General features: G+C 42.4%; 1 protein-coding gene across 6 annotated transcripts in view; it reads right to left on the reverse strand.

Moving 5' to 3' along the window:
- The window catches only part of dop1a (DOP1 leucine zipper like protein A), a 158,087-nt gene that overhangs the window by 56,585 nt on the left and 77,072 nt on the right, over positions 1 to 24,430 (reverse strand). For all 6 annotated transcript variants that reach the window (XM_052011959.1, XM_052011960.1, XM_052011962.1 and 3 more), the window contains exons 15-20: positions 23,786 to 24,060; positions 18,017 to 18,169; positions 13,816 to 13,916; positions 11,577 to 11,836; positions 7,679 to 9,710; positions 581 to 692 (exon numbers count right to left, since the gene is read on the reverse strand). In XM_052011959.1, the coding sequence (XP_051867919.1) occupies positions 581 to 692; positions 7,679 to 9,710; positions 11,577 to 11,836; positions 13,816 to 13,916; positions 18,017 to 18,169; positions 23,786 to 24,060 (2,933 nt within the window). The remainder of the gene's footprint in view (positions 1 to 580; positions 693 to 7,678; positions 9,711 to 11,576; positions 11,837 to 13,815; positions 13,917 to 18,016; positions 18,170 to 23,785; positions 24,061 to 24,430) is intronic.

Genomic DNA, 24,430 nt, shown 5'->3' on the forward strand with positions numbered 1-24,430 from the left:
AAGTTATCCACAGTAGTGATTCAAAAATCATGGTGTAAACATCTCAGTTAAACAAGGGAAAGGACAAGGAGCCAACATTTAAAGACTCAGCTTGAATTTTGAGTCCCCTTTCCACTAAGTATTCCTTTAATTAGCAAGCTGTCAGCTGTAGCATACAAATGGAAGAATTATGTTATTTGACTGACTGAGATTAGCTTTGAGTCCTAATCAACAGTACAAAGCAGCAGCCAATGGAAGAGGAAACAGCTGAAATCTGTGCAAATGCAGGGACAGCAACAGCTATCAGAAAGAGGTTTAATTTTTGGTCAACTGGCTGCTAAAATAATGTTGTAGTCCCCAGACTGCATAATAAGCCAAATAAAGATGAAAAGAGAGGGATATGTTTTAATCACCAGCATAGTTTATCACTGCAATTCTTTCTGTACATTTCAGGCTGTGTTATGAAATTCCATTAACTTGTTGACTTTTTAAAAAAACTCTTAGATATCTATAGCCCTGTTTAAATTTTGTCTATTCTATGTGATGCCAGAGTTATATTTTTGGTGCTGGCAAAACATCAGTAGTTGAATGTGTAACTCACCTGGTGGTACTGTATGGAAGGGTCTAACAGGCAGTAGTGAATAATTGTGGTCATGCCTTCGAGGAGAGTAAGAACCATATCTGGTGCAATGCTCACTGCCATCCATGTGGGTCTTTGGAAAAGCAGACAAAGCAGATTTAATAGGCTTGCACTTTTAAAACACCTCAGAAAGAACCATGTGTTAAATAAAATACAATCTTCAATCAATGTCTGAATATAGTGAAGTTTGTACTCACTGATTTATTTAACAATTTAGGTTTTATCTACAGCTCTGCTTTCCCTTTTTTTAAAAAAGGAATCAATATAGGAGCAATATTTAAATTTCATTATTAAACCAATGGAATATTTATAAAATTAAGTGGTAAACATTGTAACCTCTCTTTGCCATAACCAAGGGAACTGAAAGTTAATGAAGTGAGCTGGGTTTTAAGGATGAAAGATTGTAGTTGTCGATTGATACAGCCTCAGTCACATCTGCTTCTCCCATCATGTGCCAGTTCTGTATGCAGTTCCCCTTTTCTGCCTGCTCGCTATGTTGAAATCAAGACTTATCGCTAGGAAAATGTTTTTTTGTTTAATCAAGAATCACAAGTTCGTAAATCTATCAGCTTGTTTCGGAGTTGTCCAAATTTGTACAACATACTCTCTGTGTAAGAAACGAGGCTGTTGACAAACACTGGGTTGAATTGTACATGCCTCTGGTCACTGGCTTTATAGAGACCCCCAGCTATGTCCCCCCAGTCCACTCCTGACCTCCACACCAGTGTGGAAATTCGGGACAAGCTGAAGGTCAGATATCAGTGCATTTGACCCCTTGCACCTCCACTGGCCTCACCAGGAGTGCAACACTTACGTGCCGAGCGGAACGGACCGCCACACTCAGCCTCCTGCCTCTTAGTTTTAAATTTGAATAGAGGCAACAATCTTGATTTCAACCACAGAAAAGTGCAGGTAAATGGTTATCCATTTTATTTCGTAGATTGAGAGATACAACATGGAAACAGGCCCTTCGACTCACTGAGTCCATCACTAATTTACACTAATCCTATATTAATCCCATCTTTAATCTCCTCACATTCCCATCAACTCCCTCTAGATTCTACCACTTACCTATGCACTGGGGGTGACTTACAGCAGCCCTGGGTTCAATTCCGGCCGCTGTCTGTAAGGAGTTTGTACGTTCTCCCTGTGTCTGCATGGGTTTCCGCCGGGTGCTCCAGTTTCCTCCCACATTCCAAACTCGTACAGGTTAGGAAGTTGTGGGCATGCTATGTTGACGCCGGAAGCGTAGTGACACTTGCGGGCTCCCCCCAGAACACTCTACGCAAAAGATGCATTTCACTGTGTGTTTCCATGTACATGTGACTAATAAAGAAATCTTATCTTATAATCAATTAACTTACCGACCCACACATTTTTGGGATGTGGGAGGAAATCGGAGCACCCAGGAGGAAACCCACGCCATCACAGGGAGGACGTGCAAACTCCACACAGACAGAACATGAGGTCAGGACTGAACCCTAGTCTCTGGAGCTGTGACACAGCAGCTCTACTCACTGTGCCACGTATTTAACTTTTGTGTACTTAGTTAATTTCCAGTAGGATAAGGTATCCCTGTCTACTACAGACATTTAAAAGCTGTCAGAAAGAACATTGATGAAATGCGGAGGGGGAGCATGGGTGGCAGGCAGGTGGAAGTGGTTGAGGCAGGTACAGTGACGATTTTTGAAAGTCAGTCAGACGTGTACATGGATTGAAAAGATTTACAAGGTTATGGGCCAAATGCTGGCACATGGAACTAGTTTGCATGGGGCATCTTGGTCAGCATGGACCAGTTGGGCTGAAGGGCTTGTGCTGCATAACTATGAATTCTGTCCAGCAACTGAAATTTCAAACTCAATTGGCTCACTGGCAGGAATTAAAGGAGAATGAATGGTGGGTGTTTTAGTACTTGGACAGCCATCTGCAGTGGAGCTCCCATGAACATACAGATTAGGATCAGTAGTAGGCCAATTTGACCTTGAAGCCTGCTCTGGCATTTAGTAAGGTTGTGGCTGACTTGAGTGCAACCTCAACTCCACATTCCCATCTACCACCCTACCCTTTCACCCACTACTTAACATCCATCTACCTCTGCCTTAAAAATAATCAAAGACTTTGCTTCTACAGCTCTTTGAAGAGAGTTCCAAAGACTTACAACCCTCAGAGGAAAAAAAATTGTCTTAAATGCACAACTTTTAGAATAACCTTAGTAAGCTGCAGAATACCCTTAACTATTGAGATCGAATGGACTGTCATCAGACCTCCAGGAATATATTTGAAGAGATGGCAACCCAACTAGCAGAAGGCTACTTACAAGCAAACTCTAACAGTCATGGAGTTGTAGAGTTATACAGCACAGAAACAGACCCTTCGGCCCAACTCGTCCATACCAACCAAGTTGCCTGGCCAAAAACCATTTGCCTGTGTTTGGCCAATATCCCTCGAACCCTTTCCAATCCATGTACTGTCCAAATGTCTTTTAAACATTGTAAATGTAACTGATTTTAGCAACATGATTTTAGTAACTATCCACTATCTAACACACTGGAATTTTTGCATTATCTAGGGAAGATGGTCTTGGTTTAACACATCATCCAAAAGAGAACATCTAACAGTGCAGCACTGCCTGAGTAGTGCATTGAAGAGTCAGCTTCCACTACTACCTTCATCTTACTCTTAATCATCAACAACGAGATGGAAGCTGTCCCAAACTGTATCAAGCAACATTTATCAAGAGATACTGGGATCTGGAGCAACAAAAAAAAAGAACTACTGGAGGAACTCAGTGGGTGGAGCAGCATCTGTGGAGGCAGAGGGATAGTTGACCTTTCGGGTTGAAACCCTGCATCAGGACTAAGAGTGTAGAGTGGAGATAGCCAGTACAAAGAGGTGAGAGGGAGGGGTGAGGCAGGGGCTGGCAGGTGATAGGTGGAACCAGGTGAGGAGGGGATGATGGGCAGATGGAGTCAGGTGGGGGAGGGAGGGGTGGAGGAAGCAACAGAGGCCAGGAGGTGATTGATGGAGACAACAAAGGGCTGCAGATTATGGAAAGGAAGATGGTGAATGGAACCAGATAATGGAGGTATGGTGGGCAGATGGAGGACTAGGTGGGGGAGCCTGAAAGAAACAGAGTGACAGGGATTTGGGATGAGGATTTGGCAAGAAGGGGGTGTGTGAGGACCTGGGTGGATCAGGAGAGAGAATAGGGAGGGGAATTGAAATGGCTAGCAACCAGGGCTTGAGATGGCCACTGTGGACAGAGCAAAGGTGCTCAGCCTAGTCTGCGCTTGATCTCACCAATATTGTGAGCACCAATTGCAATAAACAAGGTTGGAGGAGGTGCATGTGAATGTTTGCCTCACCTGGTTGCTGGTGAGGGAGGTGGTGTTGGGACAGGTGTTACACCTCCTACAGTTGCATCTATCAAGAACTTCGTCATGTGTTCAGGGAGGGTTTGGCCAGCAACACTCAGCTACAGACTTCAATAAAGTTTTGGTCCAAACATGAACAAGAGCTGAATTTCTACAGCAAGAGTAATTGCCCTTGACACGGTGGAAGGATTTGACCAGAAGCAGTTTCAAGGAGCCCCAGCAAAATTAAAGAAAGTGGAAATCAAAGGAAAAGCTCCAAAAACATTGAAGCTGCTGCCACAGTAGGACAGACACTGGTTATCCTGCAATGAATGATGCACCTCTTGATTGCCCATCATTTACAAAGGAAACGCCCAGTGTGATGGAACATATCATGAAACATATAATGATACTTATATAAACCAAAGTAGTTCCCCACCAATCAGATCAAGACAGCCTCCCTGATAGCCACCAAAGCTTCTTTAACAGCACCTCCAAAACCACGCCCTCTACCACCAGAAAGACTGGAGCAGGATGGACAAGCGATGCCACCATCTACAGGTACTCCTCCAAATCATAAACCACCCTGACTTGGAATTATATCACCGATCTTTGTTTTTGGGACAAATCCTGGACCTCTGTAGATGTCATCAGTGGTTCAAGAAGATGGCTAACCATCACCTTTTCATTGACTTTTAGGAATGGGCAATAAATACTGGCCCCCTATCGACTCCCACATCTTGTGAAAGAAAAGTCATGGTCTTCAGCGGTGCAGAGGTTCAGGACTCCAATGTGAATGTGCAAGTCCTGAACTGCTGTGTGGCTGATCACCGTAAATTTCCCAAATGTACTCTGACATTTAGCAGTTGAGTGCAAATTTCCAGACACTGGGAAGTCTGCAGAAACATCAATTCCTTTTGACTCAATGACTGCATTGGAGGAATGATTTAACAGAACTCATTTAAACGCATTTAATTGATTATAAGTGTTATCTCTTTTTTTCAATATCTTTAAAAATGTAATCACGTGTTTAATTTTTACAAGATCTTCAATGCTTTTGAATTACTGACATCCAGTTCAGACCCCTCGGAGCCTTTCAGTGATGGTTGGTGCTATGCAGGCACTCACTGATCTGATGGGAGATTGCTCTGCAGCACATGCTCGAAGTAAGGAAGGATTAAACATAAAAGCAGTTGGTTATCATGGCTGGTTTGTGGCCCAGTGGAAGACTTGGCCACTGATAAACACCCCACCTGCTTGAAGTACAGATTTACACTGAGACCAAATTTGTGGAAGAATTTTCCATCTAGAGTGGCTCATTTCCTCTAAATGAAAACAGTCAGCTGCACAGATATGTTGTAATAGTTACAAAGTGGATGCTATTAAGTTTTCTGCTGGATGCGTAATATGATTTCTAGAACGAATAAGAAATAAGGGTCTCGATGCAGGGTTTTGACCCAAAACATCGACAATTCGATGCTGCTTGACCCGCTGAGTTGCTCCAGATTTCAGCATCTGCAGTCTCTTGTGTCTCCAGGAAATAAAGGTTGCTCTTCAAGTCACATAGGGCGTTACATTTGGCTTTGATAACAGCTGTTCAAATCCAACCCAGATGGATGGATTTGAACATAGAGCTCCCAGAATGCCAGCCATGGATTTGGGGGGGGGGGGGGGGGGGGGGGGTGGGGGGGGCGGTGACAGCACATTCAGGACTTTGAAGAGAAAATGGTTGGAAAAGGGGGATTGGTTAGCAAGGACAAAGAGGTCAATGGTTGTTTTATTTTGCAGAGCAGGTTGATAATGATGAATCTGAAGAGGTAGGGAACACAAACTACAGTATAAGCATTGGTCTGCATTGTGCTGGATCAATGATGATGAAACTACTGTTCTTCTTTGTTATTACTTTGAGAACTGACAAGAAGATCAGGATTTCCACACAGTTTAATGAGGAAATCAAAAGTTCCTGTCAGTGATTCAACACACCACCTCAGGTTGCAACGTTTGCAGGCTTTTCCAGTGGAATCAACGGAAATTACCTGTACAGAGGCGAACATAAGCTGGATATGAACTAGTCCACTATCGAACCCCTCTGAGGATCTTACGCTTATTTATACAATATCTAAGTGAGTTTTTAGTGGCTTACCAAGCACACTAACTGGCTCTAAATAAACACATTTTCTGTAAATGTTTTATACTTCCTTCCCATAAATATTTCAAAACAAATACCAGAAGGAGTGCAGCAATTCAAGAGCACCTTCTCAAGAGCGATTAGGGATGGTTAATATACGCTAGTCTAGCCAGTGACACCAAGATCCTGAAAAATGAATATAACCCTCTCTCAGTTAACACCAATCTATGTCATTCATTTTCTTTCTGTTACCACCCTGTCTTTTCATCCTCCCCACTCCTTCCCATTTTCTGTAATTTAAAACATGTCAGTTTTTTTTTTAAATTTTCCCAGTTATGGTAAAGGGTCATTAATCTAGCAATAACTTTGTTTCTCTCTCCACAGATGCTGCCTGACCTGATTGGTACATCTAACACTTTGTTTTAATTATGTGAAAAGGATTGGCTACCGGTACTGTCAAACAATCTTCTATCTACCCAAAAAGACACAGCTTAGAATAGTATTTCATTAGTCTCTGGAAGAATTATAAAAGAATACAAAAACTGAGCTTCGGGTCACTTGCTGCTTGAATTCTTTGTCTCACTTCCATTCTGACTGTTGTCTTCAAACTCTTACACTGCCAGGTTCAAGGAAAGTCCAAGAAAGAGCAACTCATCTTACTTTACTATCTTAGAGTCAACAGTGAGTGCAACAACTTCATAATCTGCTTTCCCCTTCTCCCCAGCACCTGCCTATCACGATCTTTTACCTGCATCTACCTATCACCACCTTGTGCCCACCCCACCTCCCCTCTTTTGTCCATCTATCACTGCTCTGCTTTTCCCTCCTATATAATAGGCTTCCCCTTTTCTTATCTTCAGTCCTGAAGAAGGGTCCTAACCCAAAATGATGACCGCCTGCTTTTCTCCACGGATGCTGTCTGGCCTGCTGAGTTCCTCCAGCATCATTGTGTTTTTCATCTAGATTCCAGCATCTACAGTTCTTTGTTTCTCAACTTCATAACTAGTACTGCCATTTTTTTCTTCAGAAAGCAAATGCTAACAATGAATCTTCAATTAGTCCTGGGTCACAACCTACCACAAACCTTCCGTTCTGTCCTCTGCATCGTTTCCCACTTTTGTTGTCTCTGCACATGCTTAAAGTCAATCAAATTTATAACATATTTTATTCTTCCACATGGTCATAGACTTGAAGTGTTTACTCTCATTCTCTCTCACACATTCTTCCTGACTGCGGAGTACTTGCATTGCTTTAATAGAATGTTACATAATTGGGTAGGAAACCCCAAATAACAATGAATAATATCATATCTCACTAAGCTAGGCAACTCAAAGATAGACATTAAATTAATGAAAAGTTTCAACCGTAAAACATTGAGCTCCTAAATTAAATTTATAAGTTTCATCCAACATCTGACTGTACTGGAGCACGTTATTGTGAGCGAGCTCCATAGCTGGTTTCCCTTGAAACCTATTAAACTGCGTTACATTCTTAAAATGTGTGATGTGAAGAATAAATATAATCAAAAGGAGTTAAAGGTAACAAACCAAACCAATCTCAAACCTTTACAGTACATACCTGATGTTTGACATTCCAGACTCATACTTATACTGATGGATTAGGTTGTCCAGATTTCGGCAAAGTTGTGATGTGACAGCTGTCACCACCCTCTGCAGTACTTTCCCCATATATGGGAGAACTGATGTGATTAATCCAATCCACTGGGCATCCATTTTACAGGAAAAGGGTTGATTCAATGCCCTAATCACCGCGGAGATGAACATTCCCTGAGAAGTAATTGGTTGGGAGTGTAGGTACTGTAAGGAGGTCAGTGGCTGTTGCGGATTACTATTCTCTAGATCGGAGGTGACAAATTCATAGCCGGTCTCATTGTCCTCAGATGCAACCATCACCCGGTGCTCCAGAACAATCAATCGCTGCACCAGTTTTAGTAACTGGGTCTGTAAGGTGCTGCAATTGTCAATTTCATCCTCTGAGAAATTGATGATACTGTCCTCCAACAGCCCCTCTTCAATAGCTGTGATGTTCTTCCCAGCTGTTCTCAGATGGTGCCATTTCTGTGCACTGAAGATAGATGAAAGCAAACAGTGAAGGACCACTTTCTGAACCTTACACTTTAGTAACATATCAGAGATAAAGCTGGCAAAACCTTTGGCAGAATTTTCCGTCACTTTTGCTAGTTCCGTAAAAAGTAAAGTTAGGATCTGGATGCTTACAATTTGCAAGTTTCGGTTTCCAGAAAGATCTTGTTGAGTCACTTTCACATGAGTTGGATAGTAGCTCCTCAGGAAGTATAAACAGAGAGAGATGATGATCTCTATGTACATAGAGCTCCGGAAAGCATGACTGGAATCAAGTGGGATGTGACTGTAGAAGTCCCTCCCCATCACTGAGATTCTGTGCCTGGCCATGAGGTTCTGGAGCAGGGAGAGCTGTGGAGTGTACGTATTATTTACACTGGTGGTAGAAATTGCATTGACAAATCCTGCGGGATTTGCTTTCAAGATGGCTTCAATGGCAGATAGAGCGTGCAAAGCCCTTGTAGAATCACATACTTGAAGATAGAGTAAAACGTGCTGGTATAAAGGATGAATATGAAATTTTGACGTTTTCCAAATTCCTGGTGATCCAACATCACTCTCGATTTCAGAAACCTCACCCTCACCACAGCTATACCAGTTCTCCAAATCCAAACTGTCTCCAAAGAACACATTAAGTGGCTTCATTTTTTCATTCTGAGCTTTCTTCTTATCATCTTCCTTTTTTCTGTTGACTTTTATCTTGGGCTTTGCACCAGGTGGTTTCGGGAAATCTTTGAACCCAAGCTCCATGGCAGACAGTTTCTCCATTGTTTTCCCATGTTGTCCTAAACGCTCACCAGTTGGACTTCTTTTCAGAGACTGCACCTCCTCTGCAGAGAGGCTGTAGTTAGGTGAAGGATTCTCAGATGTTGCAATAGATGGTGATGATCTGGGTCTACTTAGACTCTCAGTCATGGTCCCAATGCCACCATCAGTAGAGACTGAAAAACTTTCAGGACTGGCACTTTTAGCTATCTCATTCAGAGAACCTCGAGCAAGCACTCCTTTACTTTCACTTTGGACAGAACACTCTGCCACCTGTATGTTAATGCTTGATCCCACTGTACTGGTCTCAGTGGATGTTGGAACCTGATATTCAAGAAGTTCAGACTTATCTTTTAATCCATTTACAACAGCACTAATCAAATCTGAAACCACTTGCTGCACTATATCATCTACCGAATCTTCCGACCAAATCTGTGAACTCCGATTGGTCTTCAAACTGCTCACAGTCAGGAGCTCTGCCTCATAACTGCTGTTGTCTCCTGCTGAGGACTGGGAACAGCCAGATTCTGAACTGTGGAGCATTTCTGCCTGCTGTTCCTGTAGATCAAAGTCTGACACTCCAAACGGCAAGGTCTCGCTGCTTGTGCTCAACATAGACAACCTGTCACTCAGAGGGTTCACTGTAAAGCTGAAGTTTTCCATCTCTTCTGCACCTAAATGTTTGCTAACAGGTCCTTTTGAAGGTGGATGTTTTCCAGGGTCAAATGACAGGTGTCCAAAAACTACGGGATTAAAAAGAAAGTCTATTTGTAAGAGATTTCTTTTCAGTTAAGATATACCAATACTGCTAACGTTACCTTTGAAAATTTGGTAAAATCACATTTAAATTATGCTTTCAGCATTATTAACTAACATCACAATAATAAAATGATGAAATTTGCAAACGAACACCTCAAGACCTCAAGGAAATAGACAAGATATTCAAGAAATATGTTTGCATTTAGTAAACTCACTAGCTAATCATTTGCAAGCATCTGGATAAGTTAGAACATAGAACATAGAACAATTACAGCACAATTCAGGCCCGTCGGCCCACAAAGCTGTGCCGAACATGTCCCTACCCTAGAAATTACTAGGCTTACCCATAGCCCTCTATTTTACTCAGCTCCATGCACATATCTAACAGTCTCTTGAAAGACCCTATCGTATCCACCTCCACCACCGTTTCCAGCAGCCCATTCCTCGCACTCACCACTCTCTGAGTAAAAAACTTACCCCTGACATCTCCTCTATATCTACTCCCCAGCACCTTAAACTTATGTCCTCTTGTGGCCACCAATTCAGCCCTGGGGAAAAGCCTCTGACTATCTACCCTATCAATACCTCTCATCATCTTATACACCTCAATCAGGTCCCCCTCATCCTCCGTCACTCCAAGGAGAAAAGGCCGAGTTCCCTCAACCTGCTTTCATAAGGCATGCTCCACATTCCAGGCAGCATCCTTGTAAATCTCCTCTGCACCCTCTCTATGGCTTTCACATCTTTCCTGTAGTGAGGCAACCAGAACTGAGCACAATACTCCAAGTGGGGTCTGACCAGGGACCTATATAGCTGCAACAATACCTCACAGCTCCTAAATTCAATTCCCTGGTTGATGAAGGACAATATACCATATGCCTTCTTAACCACAGAGTCAACCTGTGCAGCCTCTTTGAGCGTCCTATGGACTCGGACCCCAAGACCCCTCTGATCCTCCACACTGCCAAGAGTCCTACCATTAATACGATATTCCGCCAACATATTTGACCTACCAAAATGAACCACTTCACACTTATCTGGGTTGAACTGCATCTGCCACTTCTCAGCCCAACTCTGCATCCTATCTATGTCCCTCTATAACCTCTGACAGCCTTCCAAACTATCCACAACACCCCCAACCTTCGTGTCATCCGCAAACTTACTAACCCACCCCTCTGCTTCCTCATCCAGGTCGTTTATAAAAATCACAAATAGTAAGGGTCCCAGTACAGATCCCTGAGGTACACCACTGGTCACCGACCTCCACTCAGAATACGACCCTTCAACAACCACTCTTTGCCTTCTGTGGGCCAGCCAGTTCTGGATCCACACTGCAATGTCCCCTTGGATCCCATGTCTCCTCACCTTCTCCATAAGCCTCGCATGGGGTACCTTATCAAACGCCTTGCTGATTTTCTAATAGGACAAAGAGTTATTTTCTAATAAGACAAAGAGAAAAGTTGCATTGTGTAAAGTAAAATTAAGTTGCAATACAAAAAATAAATAATAATGATCTGTCAACGTTGGTATCAACTGGGAAAAATCTTCCAAATATTTGAAACCATTTTTTTTTAGTTATTGTTTTCACTTAAAATAATATGCACTTTAACAGGCAGCAACATTCTTCAGTTGGGAATCTGACTGAGCAGGTGTTAGTTATGGGGAGAGGAGGAGGGAAGGTTGGTTCAGAGGAGGGAAGAAGGACTTTACTTCAGATTTCATAACAGAGTAATTAAAACTCACAATTTCCAGATGATCAATATTATAATGATTGGTGAATTAAATTAAAATTCAAAACAGATTAACAACAAGACTTTCCATATAATAACACTTATTAAAAGGACACCCACCATCAACAGCATTAATTGCTCCCAAGTAATTATCTCCTTCTTCTTCAATAGAAGTATTCTTGGATTTATTTATGTGCCTTTCTATTTGCATTCGTTGCACGGAGATGCGCTGGGTTTTTGGATGAAGGAGCAGCAGAAGTAGTGGCTCAAGGATTCTCGCAATGTCATGTCTCTGGATGACTTGATTCAGCCAGGCCTGAGCTACTGAACAAATAGAGCCATCTGTGCTGCTCAGGCTGTCAAGCATTATAAAAAGAGATCTGCCAAAACAAATATAAATATAAGCAATATTTTGCAAATATCTGAGTGGATCAGAGACATCAAGAACATAATTTAGAAGCAAGATCCAGCTAACAGAGCAGGAATAAATGGGTCTTGTAGGTACGGCAGTGCTTGGGCCCCAGTAATCCACAATATTTATCAATGATCTGGATGAAGGAACCAAATATAATATAATATTGCTAAGTTCACTGGTGACATAAAACTAGGAGGAGTTGTGTGCAGGGTACAAAGAGGCTTCAAAGCAATTTAGATAAGTTAACTGAGTAGGCAAATACATGGCAGGTACAGTGGATAAATATCAAGTTATCCACTTCAGTAGGAAAAACAAAAAGGTAGACTATTACTTAAGTGATGAGAAGTTGGGAAATGTTGATATACAAAGGGATCCAGGTATCCCTGAACACCAGTCACTAAGATCAGACATGGCAGTTAATAAGGCAAATGCTACTTCATTGTAAGAGTATTGACCAGGAACAAGGATTCTTGACACAATTATACAGCATCTTGGTCAGACAATACCTGGAATATTGTGCATTATTTCATTCTCCCTGCCCAGGAAAGGATATATTTGTCACAGAGGGAGTACAATGAGGAGAGATTGGGGCAACTGGACTTGTACTTACTACAGTTTTGAAGAATGGGAGAGCTCATTTAAACAGCAAAAATTCTGATAGGGCTTGACAGGATGAGTGCACGGGAGGCAGTTTCCCCAGGTTGGAGGGGTTCTAGAATGAGGGGTTGTAGTCTCTGAACATGGGGTAAGACACGAGAAGAAACTTCTTCTCTCAGGGGGAGGTGAATTTTTGGCATCTTTGGTGTGTCACCAAAGACTCTTACAAATTTCTATAGATGTACAGTGGAGAGCATACTGACTGGTTGCATGACAGCCTGGTAAGGAGGCTCCAATGCATAGGATCGCAAGAGGCTGCAGAGGGTTGTAGACTTAGCCAGCTTCATTATGGGCACAACCCTCCCCACCATCGAGAACATCTTCGAGAGGCGGCGCCTCAAGAAGGCGACATCCATCACTAAGGATCCTCACCATCCAGGATATGCCCTCTTCTTGTTACTACCATCAGGGAGGAGGTGCAGGAGCCTGAGGACCCCACACAATGATTCAGAAAAAGCTTCTTCCCCTCCGCCATCAGGTTTTTGAACAGTCCATGAACACTACCTTATTATTCCTTTTTTTTGCACTATTCATTTATTTTTGTAATTTATAGTAATTTTGTGTCTTTGCACTGTACTGCTGCCACAAAACAACAAATTTCACGTCATATAAGTCAGTGATAATAAATCTGATTTTGATTCTCAGAAGGTGGTGGAGGCCAAGGAGAAGACAGATTTCAAGACACAAAAGGTATCAAGAGGAATGGCAGATAGTAAGACTATGGTACTGAAACGATCATACTGAATTGAGGTGCAGGTTCAGAGAGCCGAATGGTCTACTCCAACTTCTCAATGGCTTTGACCAGAACATGGCTTGGAATTAATGGATTTTGTTGCCAACTGAGGTCACCATTCATTTGGTTGACAGGTACACACACACCTCTTGTGGGCTTTCACGTAGCAACATAATGGTTGTTGAGAATCTGATGCAGAGTGCTATTCTCTACAAAGGATCTAAGATATATGTGAACAGGAAAAGCACAGCTTCTCTCTTATTGAGGTATGCAGAGTCTAGCTTATTCGAATGGCAGCTCAAGCAAAATGTATTCCATCAATGTCTCCATTCAACCTATTAAATCACCTAACTCAAGTTCTGCAAAATCCCTGCATCATTTTCTGCTTTACTTCAGACTTTCAGCATCTGACTTGCTTTTTCGATCTCCCCATTTTCCTCAATGCATCTGTGTAACATCAGAAAATGTATTTCACTCTATAACCCATAATATTTATTTTGGCATTTAAAAATACTTTTACACTACAATAACATACAGCTTTTAAATTCACTGACCTGTCAAAAGTGCGTTTAAAGGAAGAAGATTTGTTGATGAGAAGGTCACGAGTTATGTGCCAAAGCACTGAAAATTTTAAGTGAGCTTCCATTCGTATTTTCTATAATAAAAGGACAGAAGTTAAAACCACATGTTCCACAACAATAATGCAATGTTCAGTTCTGGCCCAAGGAGGAAAAAAATTGGCAGCTAAGCTGGGATATCATACAAAAAAAAAGTAACCTTACTTGAAGCTAGCTATGAGTACCTCATGTTTAGAAAATTTGCACATCTGGCCGCTTCCTCATCCCCAAATTTTAACTATTCCGCCTCCGGCACCTGTACCTTCATCTTTCAAAGCCCCACACTAACCTCACAACTTCGCCACCTCTCCTTTAAAATGCTTCTGTAAACCTACCTCTTAGATCAAGCTTTTGCCCTAATCTAGCCTGGCAACAATTATTGATATCGCTCCTGTGAAACACCTTGTGACACTTTACTAACTTAAAGGTGCTAAAGAAATAGAAGTTGTTGCTGCTATTGTGGTGCATTCTCACTAGAAGAGTGAGAATGGTGCATTCTCAGTAGAAGAGTTCTACTGGGGAGAGTTTAAAATAGAATTGTTGGGGGGTGGGATCCGTACTGGAGAGACTGGGGAAGAGGTGTTTGGCTCTCAAATAGAGGAAGCTAGGAGTAAGTACCATAGGCAGGTGATAGAGAAGGGAAGTGTTCAGACAGGCTTGAGATGTGTCTATTTTAACACAAGGAGTGTTGTGAACAAGGCGGATGAGCTTAGAGCTTGGATCGATACTTGAAGCTATGATGTGGTGGCCATTACGGAGACTTGGATGGCTCCGGGGCTGGAATGGTTGATTCAAGTGCCGGGTTTTAGCTGTTTCAGGAAGGACAGGGAGGGAGGCAAAAGAGGTGGGGGAGTGGCACTGTTGATCAGAGATAGTGTCACGGCTGCGGAAAAGGTGGACGTTGTGGAGGGATTGTCTACGGAGTCTCTGTGGGTGGAGGTTAGGAACAGGAAGGGGTCGATAACTGCGCTGGGTATTTTTTATAGGCTGCCCAATAGTGACAGAGTTATTGAGGAGCAGATAGGGAAGCAGATCCTAGAAGGGTGTGAGAATAACAGAGTTGTTGTGATGGGGGATTTTAATTTCCCAAACATTGATTGGCATCTCCGGACAGTGAGGGGTTTAGATGGGGTGGAGTTTGTTAGGTGTGTTCAGGAAGGGTTCTTGACACAGTATGTAGATAGACCTACAAGAGGAGAGGCTGTGCTTGATTTGATATTGGGAAATGAACCTGGTCAGGTGTCAGATCTCTCAGTGGGTGAACATTTTGGTGATAATGATCATAATTCTATCTCTTTTACATTAGCACTGGAGAGGGATAGGAACAGACAGACTAGAAAGGTATTTACTTGGAGTAGAGGGAATTATGAGGCTCTCAGGCAGGAAATTGGAAGATTAAATATGTTGGCATATTAAGTATGTTGGCATATGCTAACATATTAAATATGTTAAATATAAGGTCAAATATGTTGGCGGAATATAGTATTAATGGTAGGACACTTGGCAGTGTGGAGGATCAGAGGGATCTTGGGATCCGAGTCCATAGGATTATCAAAGTGGCTGCGCAGGTTGAATCTGTGGTTAAGGAGGCATATGGTGTATTGTCCTTCATCAATCGGGGAATTGAACTTAGGAGCTGTGAGGTATTGTTGCAGCTATATAGGTCCCTGGTCAGACCCCACTTGGAGTATTGTGCTCAGTTCTGGTCGCCTCACTACAGGAAAGATGTGGAAGCCATAGAGAGGGTGCAGAGGAGATTTACAAGGATGCTGCCTGGAATATGGAGCATGCCTTATGGAAGCAGGTTGAGGGAACTTGGTCTTTTCTCCTTGGAGAGACGGAGGATGAGGGGGGACCTGATAGAGGTGTATAAGATGATGGGTAGGTGTATTGATAGGGTAGATAGTCAGAGGCTTTTCCCCAGGGCTGAAGGGGACATAGGTTTAAGGTGCTGAGGAGTAGATGTAGAGGAGTTGTCAGGAGTAAGTCTTTTACTCAGAGAGTGGTGAGTGTGTGGAATGGGCTGCCAAAAACAGTGGTGGAGGCGGATACGATAGGGTCTTTCAAGAGATTGTCAGATAGGTACATGGAGCTGAGTAAAATAGAGGGCTATGGGTAAGCCTAGTAATTTCTAGGGTAGGGACATGTTCGGCACAGCTTTGTGGGCCGAAGGGCCTGAATTATGCTGTAATTGTTCTATGTTTCTATGTTCTAAGAATCTCATGTTCAAATATTTAATAAAAGAAAGACTACAAGGCTGGCAATTTTATATCAGACAAGATCCAGCTGTCACAAGAATCACAACTGGTAAAAGAATAATTATATATCTCGAAGGTAGTAATTTATATCACAGGGTGAAGCTTTGCTGCTTTTTGCATGAAGCAGGAACATATTCACACAAAATTTTATGTTTACAACAGTTCACAATTATTGCTTCAAGTCTAGTTTTAATATGGTCTTCTGGATGTTGCAAACAACATAATTAGTGATGGTTAGGTAGGAACAGAATGTTTGCTGCAAGGGACTGGTTTTGGTTCAATGCATTAGGTTTCTTCCACCTGTGTTATAGCGTAAACCTTCTAGTTGTAATTCAGTCACAAATTCAGGCACCACATGTTTTACAAGAACGCATTTTAACGGAAAACGCAAAGCATGCTAAACTTTCCAATCCACTAAAATTAGACAGCATGTTCAGAAGTACAAACAGAATTTGCTGTGAGAAGAGAAGGAAGGTGTTGACAGTGGAGAGAGAAGCATTAACTCTGTTTCTCACTTTACAGATTCTTCTAAGCATTCCCAGCATTTCCACTTTAATTTCAGATTTTGAAAATTCACAGCATCTTGGTTTTCAGTTCTCATACCTGCTCTATCATGGGACTCTTGTTAAGTTATTTAACTCCTAAAGCCACAGAAGAAACTTTAAGACCAATTACATTCAGGCCAAAAGTTCAGAGAGAACCATAGAACCATACAGCACAAAACAGGCCCTTCGGCCCACCATGTTGTGCCATCCATCAGACCACCCTCACACTACCTAACCCCTTCCTCCCGCATATCCCTCTATCTCACATTCCTCCATATGCCTATCCAACAAGCTCTTGAACCTGTTCAATGTATCTGCCTCCACCACCACCCCAGGCAGTGCATTCCAGAGCAAATATAACATTATCCAGCATCTTCTGGTTACACACTACAGATAACAGTCATGCATCAACTGGAAGAAAAAGAATATTTGGCCCATCAAGTCAATACCAGCTCAATCCCAACAATGCCATTCCCTCACTTATTTCCCAGTAACCTATTCTCTCTCACATACCATCCACTCCACCCTGATTTTCCCACCACCCACCTACATTAGGGGCATTAACCTGCCAACGAATATGTCTTTGGGGTGTGGGACAAAACCAGAGGAGAAACCCATGTAGTCACAGGGAAATCCTGCAAACTCTACACAGACTGCATTGGAAGTCATCATCGAGCCAGGGGTCACTGAAGTTATAAGGCAATGGCATTTGAATGAGAAATTTTTCACTCAAAACAAATTTAATTTTTTTATTTACTAACCTATGACTCTTATTTACCTTAAGGGGCAACCCTCATGAACTAGCCATCTTGAAGGCACAAATAGCACCAAGCAATTGTTACTCTACAAAGAACAAAAATAAATATCTAATTATCAAGAGATAGGCCTGGAATTTCTCCTCCCAACTACATGCTCAGGCAAGTCTCTCTCTCTTTCTCTCTGACTTTTGCAGCTTTCTGCAAAATGTGAAAGCTTGCTGTGGTAGATGGTAGTGCCACCATCTACCACAGAACAAACTCATGTCCAGGTAGGATCTCAATCAAACATTGTCCGTATCTTCATTTGCAAAAGGCCCAGTACATGCTTCAGGCCCAAAGGATAGTTCATATTTACCCTCACCAGCAGGGCACATGCATACATCTGGTCAGAAGTGTGTGTACAATTCCTGCCTGCCATTTAGAGCTTTGCATGGCATCTAAAAAGAGCCACTTTGTCATTGTAGCTGTTGATTTGTCAAGGAGAGCAAATGCAGCAGCACTGATCTCAGTGCAGTAGTCATGGCCACATAATGATCTCAGACAATGGAAGTACAAATCTTGTATGACATCCCCATACCTTGTCTTTATGCAGCAGTTGCTGACTTATGACATCTTCGCATACACTGGAAGATGGAACAAGATTATGCAGCTGATAAAACAGTTCCACACTCCTCTGATAATATTGGGGTGTTTTCTCCCCAAGCTGGTTCCAAAGTGCTACTGCCACTTGCTTAAGAGGAAAAGAAAACAAAATCAATGGTATTTTAATTGTTAATTGATAAACAGTGCAGCATTAATACTTCCTATAAATGTAATGGTTACTTCCACCATTGATGGTACAGTATATTAATTTCACTCTTTTAATTTAGTTGCTACCAGCGCTCCCTCATTGTAGTCATTTATTTGTAATCCAATATTCTTGCGATTCCCAAGGATGAGTATTACATATCTGATTCACTGCAAAATCTGGTGATTTACTCAGAAGCGATGGCCATTCATGGTGATGTTTCCTTAGTTTAATAAGTTGCTTCTAATCTCACATTACAAATTCAGATCTGCTGTGAACTCCTTATTGGAGAAAGACATCTTTGTCATATCCATGTTCTCTGAACATCTCAATTTTTATGGGGCGTGATTCACACTGCCAGATTGCTTCTTTGTATAATTGCAAAACCCAGGAATGCAACAGAAGCTTTTGGTTATGATTTAGATCGGACTTTCTTGTCCTTCACACACGTCTCTTCAGGCTATGAGAGGCCGATAAGGTAGATAGTAGGAAACTTTTCATCATAGCAGAGGTATCTAAAAACTAAAGGGCATAGGTTTAAGGTAAGGGGAAGGATATTTAGAGGGGACCTGAGGAAGAATATTTTTCATCCAAGGAGTGGTTGGAATTTGGAAAACACTGCCTGAGGGGGTTGTTGAGGCAGAAACTTGCAAAACGTTTAAGTAGCACTGAGACAAGAACTTGATTCACCAATGCATAGAAAGCTATAAACCAGGTGCTGAAAAATGGGATTAGTGTAGATGGGTACTGAAAAGTCACATGGACCTGGTGGATCAAAGGACTTGCTTTGTAATACAGAAACATCTCCCTGATACAACTCCAAGTTCCCCAAAAATTACCCACTGAAATGTTGAAGTCAAGTCTGATACAAGTAGCCAACCTGTTTCATTTCATTATTTGCAGACTCTTCCCATAATTCAAAACAGAACATGCTAATCTCCTCACGTCGCTGGGCCTTCCTGATCATTTCCAACTACTCTCGCTTCATTCAAGGCTACTTGAAAACTTGCTACCAGATAACCAGAGTATTGTTTTGAAAAATGTTTAAATTACCCATGATTCTATTCACACCAAGAATAAATGCAAGATCTTCAACCTTCTAACACAGAGGGTAGGAAATGTTTGTCGATTACTAAAATAAGTGTAAAACAATGCTTATAAAAACTTAATGAAAGACTATGTCTTTTTCCCAGGGTAGGAGAGTTTAAAACTAGAGGGCATAGGTTTAAGGTGAGAGGGGAAAGATTTAAAAGGGATCTGAGGGGCAACTTTTTCCACACAGAGGATGGTGGGTATATGAACAAGCTGCTAGAAGCAGTGGTAGAGGTGGGTAGAATTATAACATCTAAAAGACATTTGGATAGGAAAGGATTAGAGGAATATGAGCAAAACGCAGGCAAATAGGACTAGCTCAAGTAGACACCTTGGTCAGCATGGGCAAGTTGTGCCAAAGTGCCGTTTCCATGCTTTATAAATCTATGACTCTAATAGTTACTTATTATGACACAGAAGCCATTCAGACCATCGGGTCCATACAGGCTCTCAACAAAGCAATCTCATCGATCCAATTCTCGCCTTCTTATTTCTCTACAGTTCCTGTCTCACATGCTCATCAAATCCCCTCTGATGCTGTTGCCACTTACCATCACTAAGGGACAATTTAAAGTAGCTAGATGACTTACCAGTACATCTTTGAGAATAAACTACTCTTATGAATCTACTGCATAATTTGGAAAAAAAATAGCATAAGCATGCACAGCATTTTACAAGGTTTAATTAAACTTTACTGAAGCATCTTGCACTATTATTTAACCAAGCCATGCAGAATGATGTGCATTTGTTATTTTAATGACAGTCATTAGGGAAAATAAGTGTGGAGATGAGTGGATGCCAATACCTTCAATTAGAACAATACAGCACAATACAGGCCCTTCGGCCCACCATGCTGTGCCGGCCTTCAAACCACTCCTAAGACTATCTAACCCCTTCCTCCCACATATCCCTCCAACTTAAATTCCTCCATATGCTTATCTAACAATCTCTTGAACTTGACCAACGTATCAGCCTCCACCACCACCGCAGGCAGCGCATTCCATGCACCAACCATTCTCTGGGTGAAAAACTTCCCTCTGACATCTCCCTTGAACTTCCCACCCATTACCTTAAAGCCATGCCCTCTTGTATTGAGCATTGGTGCCCTGGGAAAGAGGCGCTGGCTGTCCACTCTATCTATTCCTCTTATTTTGTAGACCTCTATCATGTCTCCCCTCATCCTCCTCCTTTCCAATGAGTAAAGCCCAAGCTCCTTTAGTCTCTCTTCATAATTCATACTCTATAATCCAGGCAGCATCCTGGTAAATCTCCTCTGCACCCTTTCCAATGCCTCCACATCCTTCCTATAATGAGGCGACCAGAACTGGACACAGTACTCTTAAGTGTGGTTTAACCAGAGTTTTGTAAAGATGCATCATTACTTCGCGGCTCTTAAACTCGATCCCACGATTTAAGAAAGCTAACATCCCATAAGCTCTTTTAACTACCCTATCCACCTGTGTGGCAACTTTCAGTAATCTGTGGATATGAACACCCAGATCCCTCTGCTCCTCTACGCTGCCCAGAATCCTGCCATTTACCTTGTATTCCACCTTGGAGTTTGTCCTTCCAAAGTATACCACCTCACACTTCTCCAAATTGAACTCCATCTGCCACCTGTCAGCCCAGTTCTGCATCCTATCAATATCCCTCTGTAAGCTTCGACAGCCCTCCACATTATCCACAACACCACCGATCTTTGAGTCATCTGCAAACTTACTAACCCACCCTTCCACCCCCTCATCCAAGTCATTAATAAATATCACAAAAAGTAGAGGTCCCAGAACCGATCCCTGTAGTACACCACTAGTCACAGCCCTCCAATCCGAATGCACTCCCTCCACCACAACCCTCTGCTTTCTACAGGCAAGCCAATTCTGAATCCACATGGCCAAGCCTCCCTGGATCCCTTGGCATCTGACCTTCTGAAGAAGACTACCATGCAGAAACTTGTCAAACGCCTTACTAAAATCCATGTAGACCACATCTACTACACTACCCTCATCAATCTTCCTGGTCACCTCCTCAAAGAACCCTATCAGGCTAGTGAGGCAAGATCTTCCTTTCACAAATCCATGCTGGCTGTCCCTAATCAGTCCATGATTCTCTAAATGATCATAGATCCTACCTCTTAGAATCCTTTCTAGCAGCTTATCCACCACAGACGTAAGGCTCACTGGTCTGTAATTCCCTGGACTATCCCTACTACCTTTTTTGAATAAGGGGACAACATTCGCCACCCTCCAATCCTCCGGTACCATCCCCGTGGACAACGAGGACTCAAAGATCCTAGCCAACGGTTCAGCAATCTCCTCCCTCACCTCACGAAGCAGCCTGAGGAATATTCCGTCAGGCCCCGGGGACTTATATATCCTAATATTTTCTAACAATTCCAACACATCCTCTCTCTTGATATCTACATACTCTAGAACATTACCCTCACCTACACTGTCCTCAGCATCATCAAGACCCCTCTCCTTGGTGAATACTGAAGAGAAGTATTCATTGAGAACCTCACCCACAGCTTCCAGGCACAGCTTCCCACCTTTGTCTTTAATCGGACCTACCTTTACTCTAGCCATCCTTCTGCTCTTCACGTATGAGTAAAAAGCCTTGGGATTCTCCTTAACCCTACTCGCCAATGCCTTTTCATGTCCCCTTCTTGCTCTCCTCAGCCCCTTCTTAAGTTCCTTCCTTGCTACTCTATATTCCTCATGAGCCCTATCTGATCCTTGCTGCTTACACCTTATGTATGCTGCTTTCTTCTTCCTAACTAGTTGTTCCACCTCTCTTGGTTCCTTCACCCTGCCATTCCTTCTCTGCCTCACCAGGACAAATTTATCCCTAACATCGTGCAAGAGATCCCTGAACATCGACCACATCTCCATAGTACATTTCCCTTCAAAAATATCATCCCAATTTACACTCTCAAGTTCTCGCCTTTCCGCCTCATAATTCGCCTTTCCCCAATTAAATATCTTCCTGTCCTCTTTGCTCCTATCCCTGTCCATGACAATGCTAAAGGTTATGGAGCAGTGGTCACTGTCCCCCAGATGCTCACCCACCGATAGATCTGTCACCTGACCAGGTTCATTACCTAAAACTAGATCTAATATGGCATTCCCTCTAGTTGGCCTGTCAACATACTGTGACAGGAATCCGTCCTGGACACACTTAACAAACTCTGCCCCATCTGAACCTTTGGCACTAAGCAGGTGCCAATCAATATTTGGGAAGTTGAAGTCTCCCACAATAATAACCCTGTTATTTTCGCATCTTTCCAAAATCTGCCTCCCAATCTGCTCCTCGGTATCCCTACTGCTACCGGGGGCCTATAGAATACTCCCAGTAGAGTAACCGCTCCTTTCTTGTTCCTAACTTCCACCATTTTGACTCTAGAGAGGATCCTTCTACATTATCCACCCTTTCTGCAGCTGTAATAGTGTCCCTGACCAGTATTGCCACCCCTCCTCCTTTTCTCCCCCCTTCCCTATCCCTTTTAAAACATTGAAAACCAGGAATATTCAATATCCATTCCTGCCCTGGTGTCAGCCATGTCTCTGTGATAGCCACAATATCGTAGTCCCATGTACTTATCCAAGCTCTCAGTTCATCTCCCTTATTCCTGATGCTTCATGCATTTACTTAAATGCACTTTAGCCCATCCACCTTACTACTTTTATAGCCTCTACTCTGCTTCTCCTTCCTCAAAGCCTCTCTGCCTGTTAGATCTGACTTTTCCCCATCCCCTTCTTCCTCTGACCTACTCCTCCGGTTCCCATCCCCCTCACAAACTAGTTTAAACCCTCCCAAACAACCCTAGCAAACCTGGCTGCAAGGATATTGGCCCCCCCCCCCCCCCCCCCCCCCCCAGTTTTGGGTGTAACCCGTCCTCTCTGTACAGGTCCCACCTTCCCCAGAAGAGATCCCAATGATCCAATTAAAGCTTTTCAGTTTGTCAAAAGCATTTTCGGGGATAGGTTTAAGGTAGGAAGGGAAGGATTTAAAAGGGACCGGAAGGGCAACTTCTTCACACAGAGGATGGTGCATATATGGAATAAACTGACAGAGAAAGTAGTTGAGGCAGGTACAATAACAATATTTAAAAGACATTTGGATAAGTACATGGATAGGAAAGGTTTAGAGGGATATGGGCCAAATGCAGACAAAATGGGACTCGCTTAGATGGACACCTTGGTTGGAATGGATCAGTTGGGCCGAAGGTCCTGTTTCCATGCAGTATGACGCTATGACTGTAAGTCAACATTTAAGAGGTATTCCTGTCATACCATGCAATTTCTTAAAATGTTGCAAATCTAAACATTCTATCAAACAAAATTTTATGTGCAATATAATGTTTAATATAAAACATTGAAATTTAGTTCCCTGTACAGCAGAACCATTTTTAGCAGCTAAGGCAGAAAGTCTTTACCATTCATAGCTCAAAATCTTAAAAAATGTACTCACCTTGAAAAATTCAGTCTTCTGAACCATAAACTTGAGGTTTCCTAGTGTTAGTGGTGGCATGATGACCACAGCCACTGTGCCCTGGTTTGGACTTCTGGGCTGTGCTGGTTCAAGGCTGTTCAAGTTTTCTCCACTAACAACAGCAACCGATTGAGCTAGGCCAACTAAGTCAAGCACCAGTGAAATGGCAATACTCTGAATGCTGAAGTCACTGGCAAAACAGCAGGCAGTCATGAGGGTTTGGAGCCAAAGTGGGGGCTTTACCTGTGCACAATCTAAAGAAATGAAAATTAAGACTTCAACTTAAGAAAATTATTCTAAATGAACAGTCTAAAGATTACAATGTACTGTCACAAATCTTGAATCAACAGCAGATAAATAACCAAAAAGAAGATTCATTCAGAAAAATGAATGACATTTAAACTTGCATTCCTACAACAGGCCAGTTAACAGCAGAAGCCTAAGCCCTCTGTGCAAAACAGGTGCAGATTAGGGTTAAGAATATATTTTATATACAAATGCAAAAAACTGCATTTGGATAGGAAAAGGTGATTCAGTCCCCTCAGGCTGCTCCACCATTCAATTAGCGTCTGCCTGATTTGCACCAGAACCTTACATTAGCTCCTTATTCCTCAACAGGAACTT

Source organism: Pristis pectinata, chromosome 3, assembly GCF_009764475.1.
Source record: "Pristis pectinata isolate sPriPec2 chromosome 3, sPriPec2.1.pri, whole genome shotgun sequence".
In the NCBI taxonomy this organism is placed as follows: Eukaryota; Metazoa; Chordata; class Chondrichthyes; order Rhinopristiformes; family Pristidae; genus Pristis; species Pristis pectinata.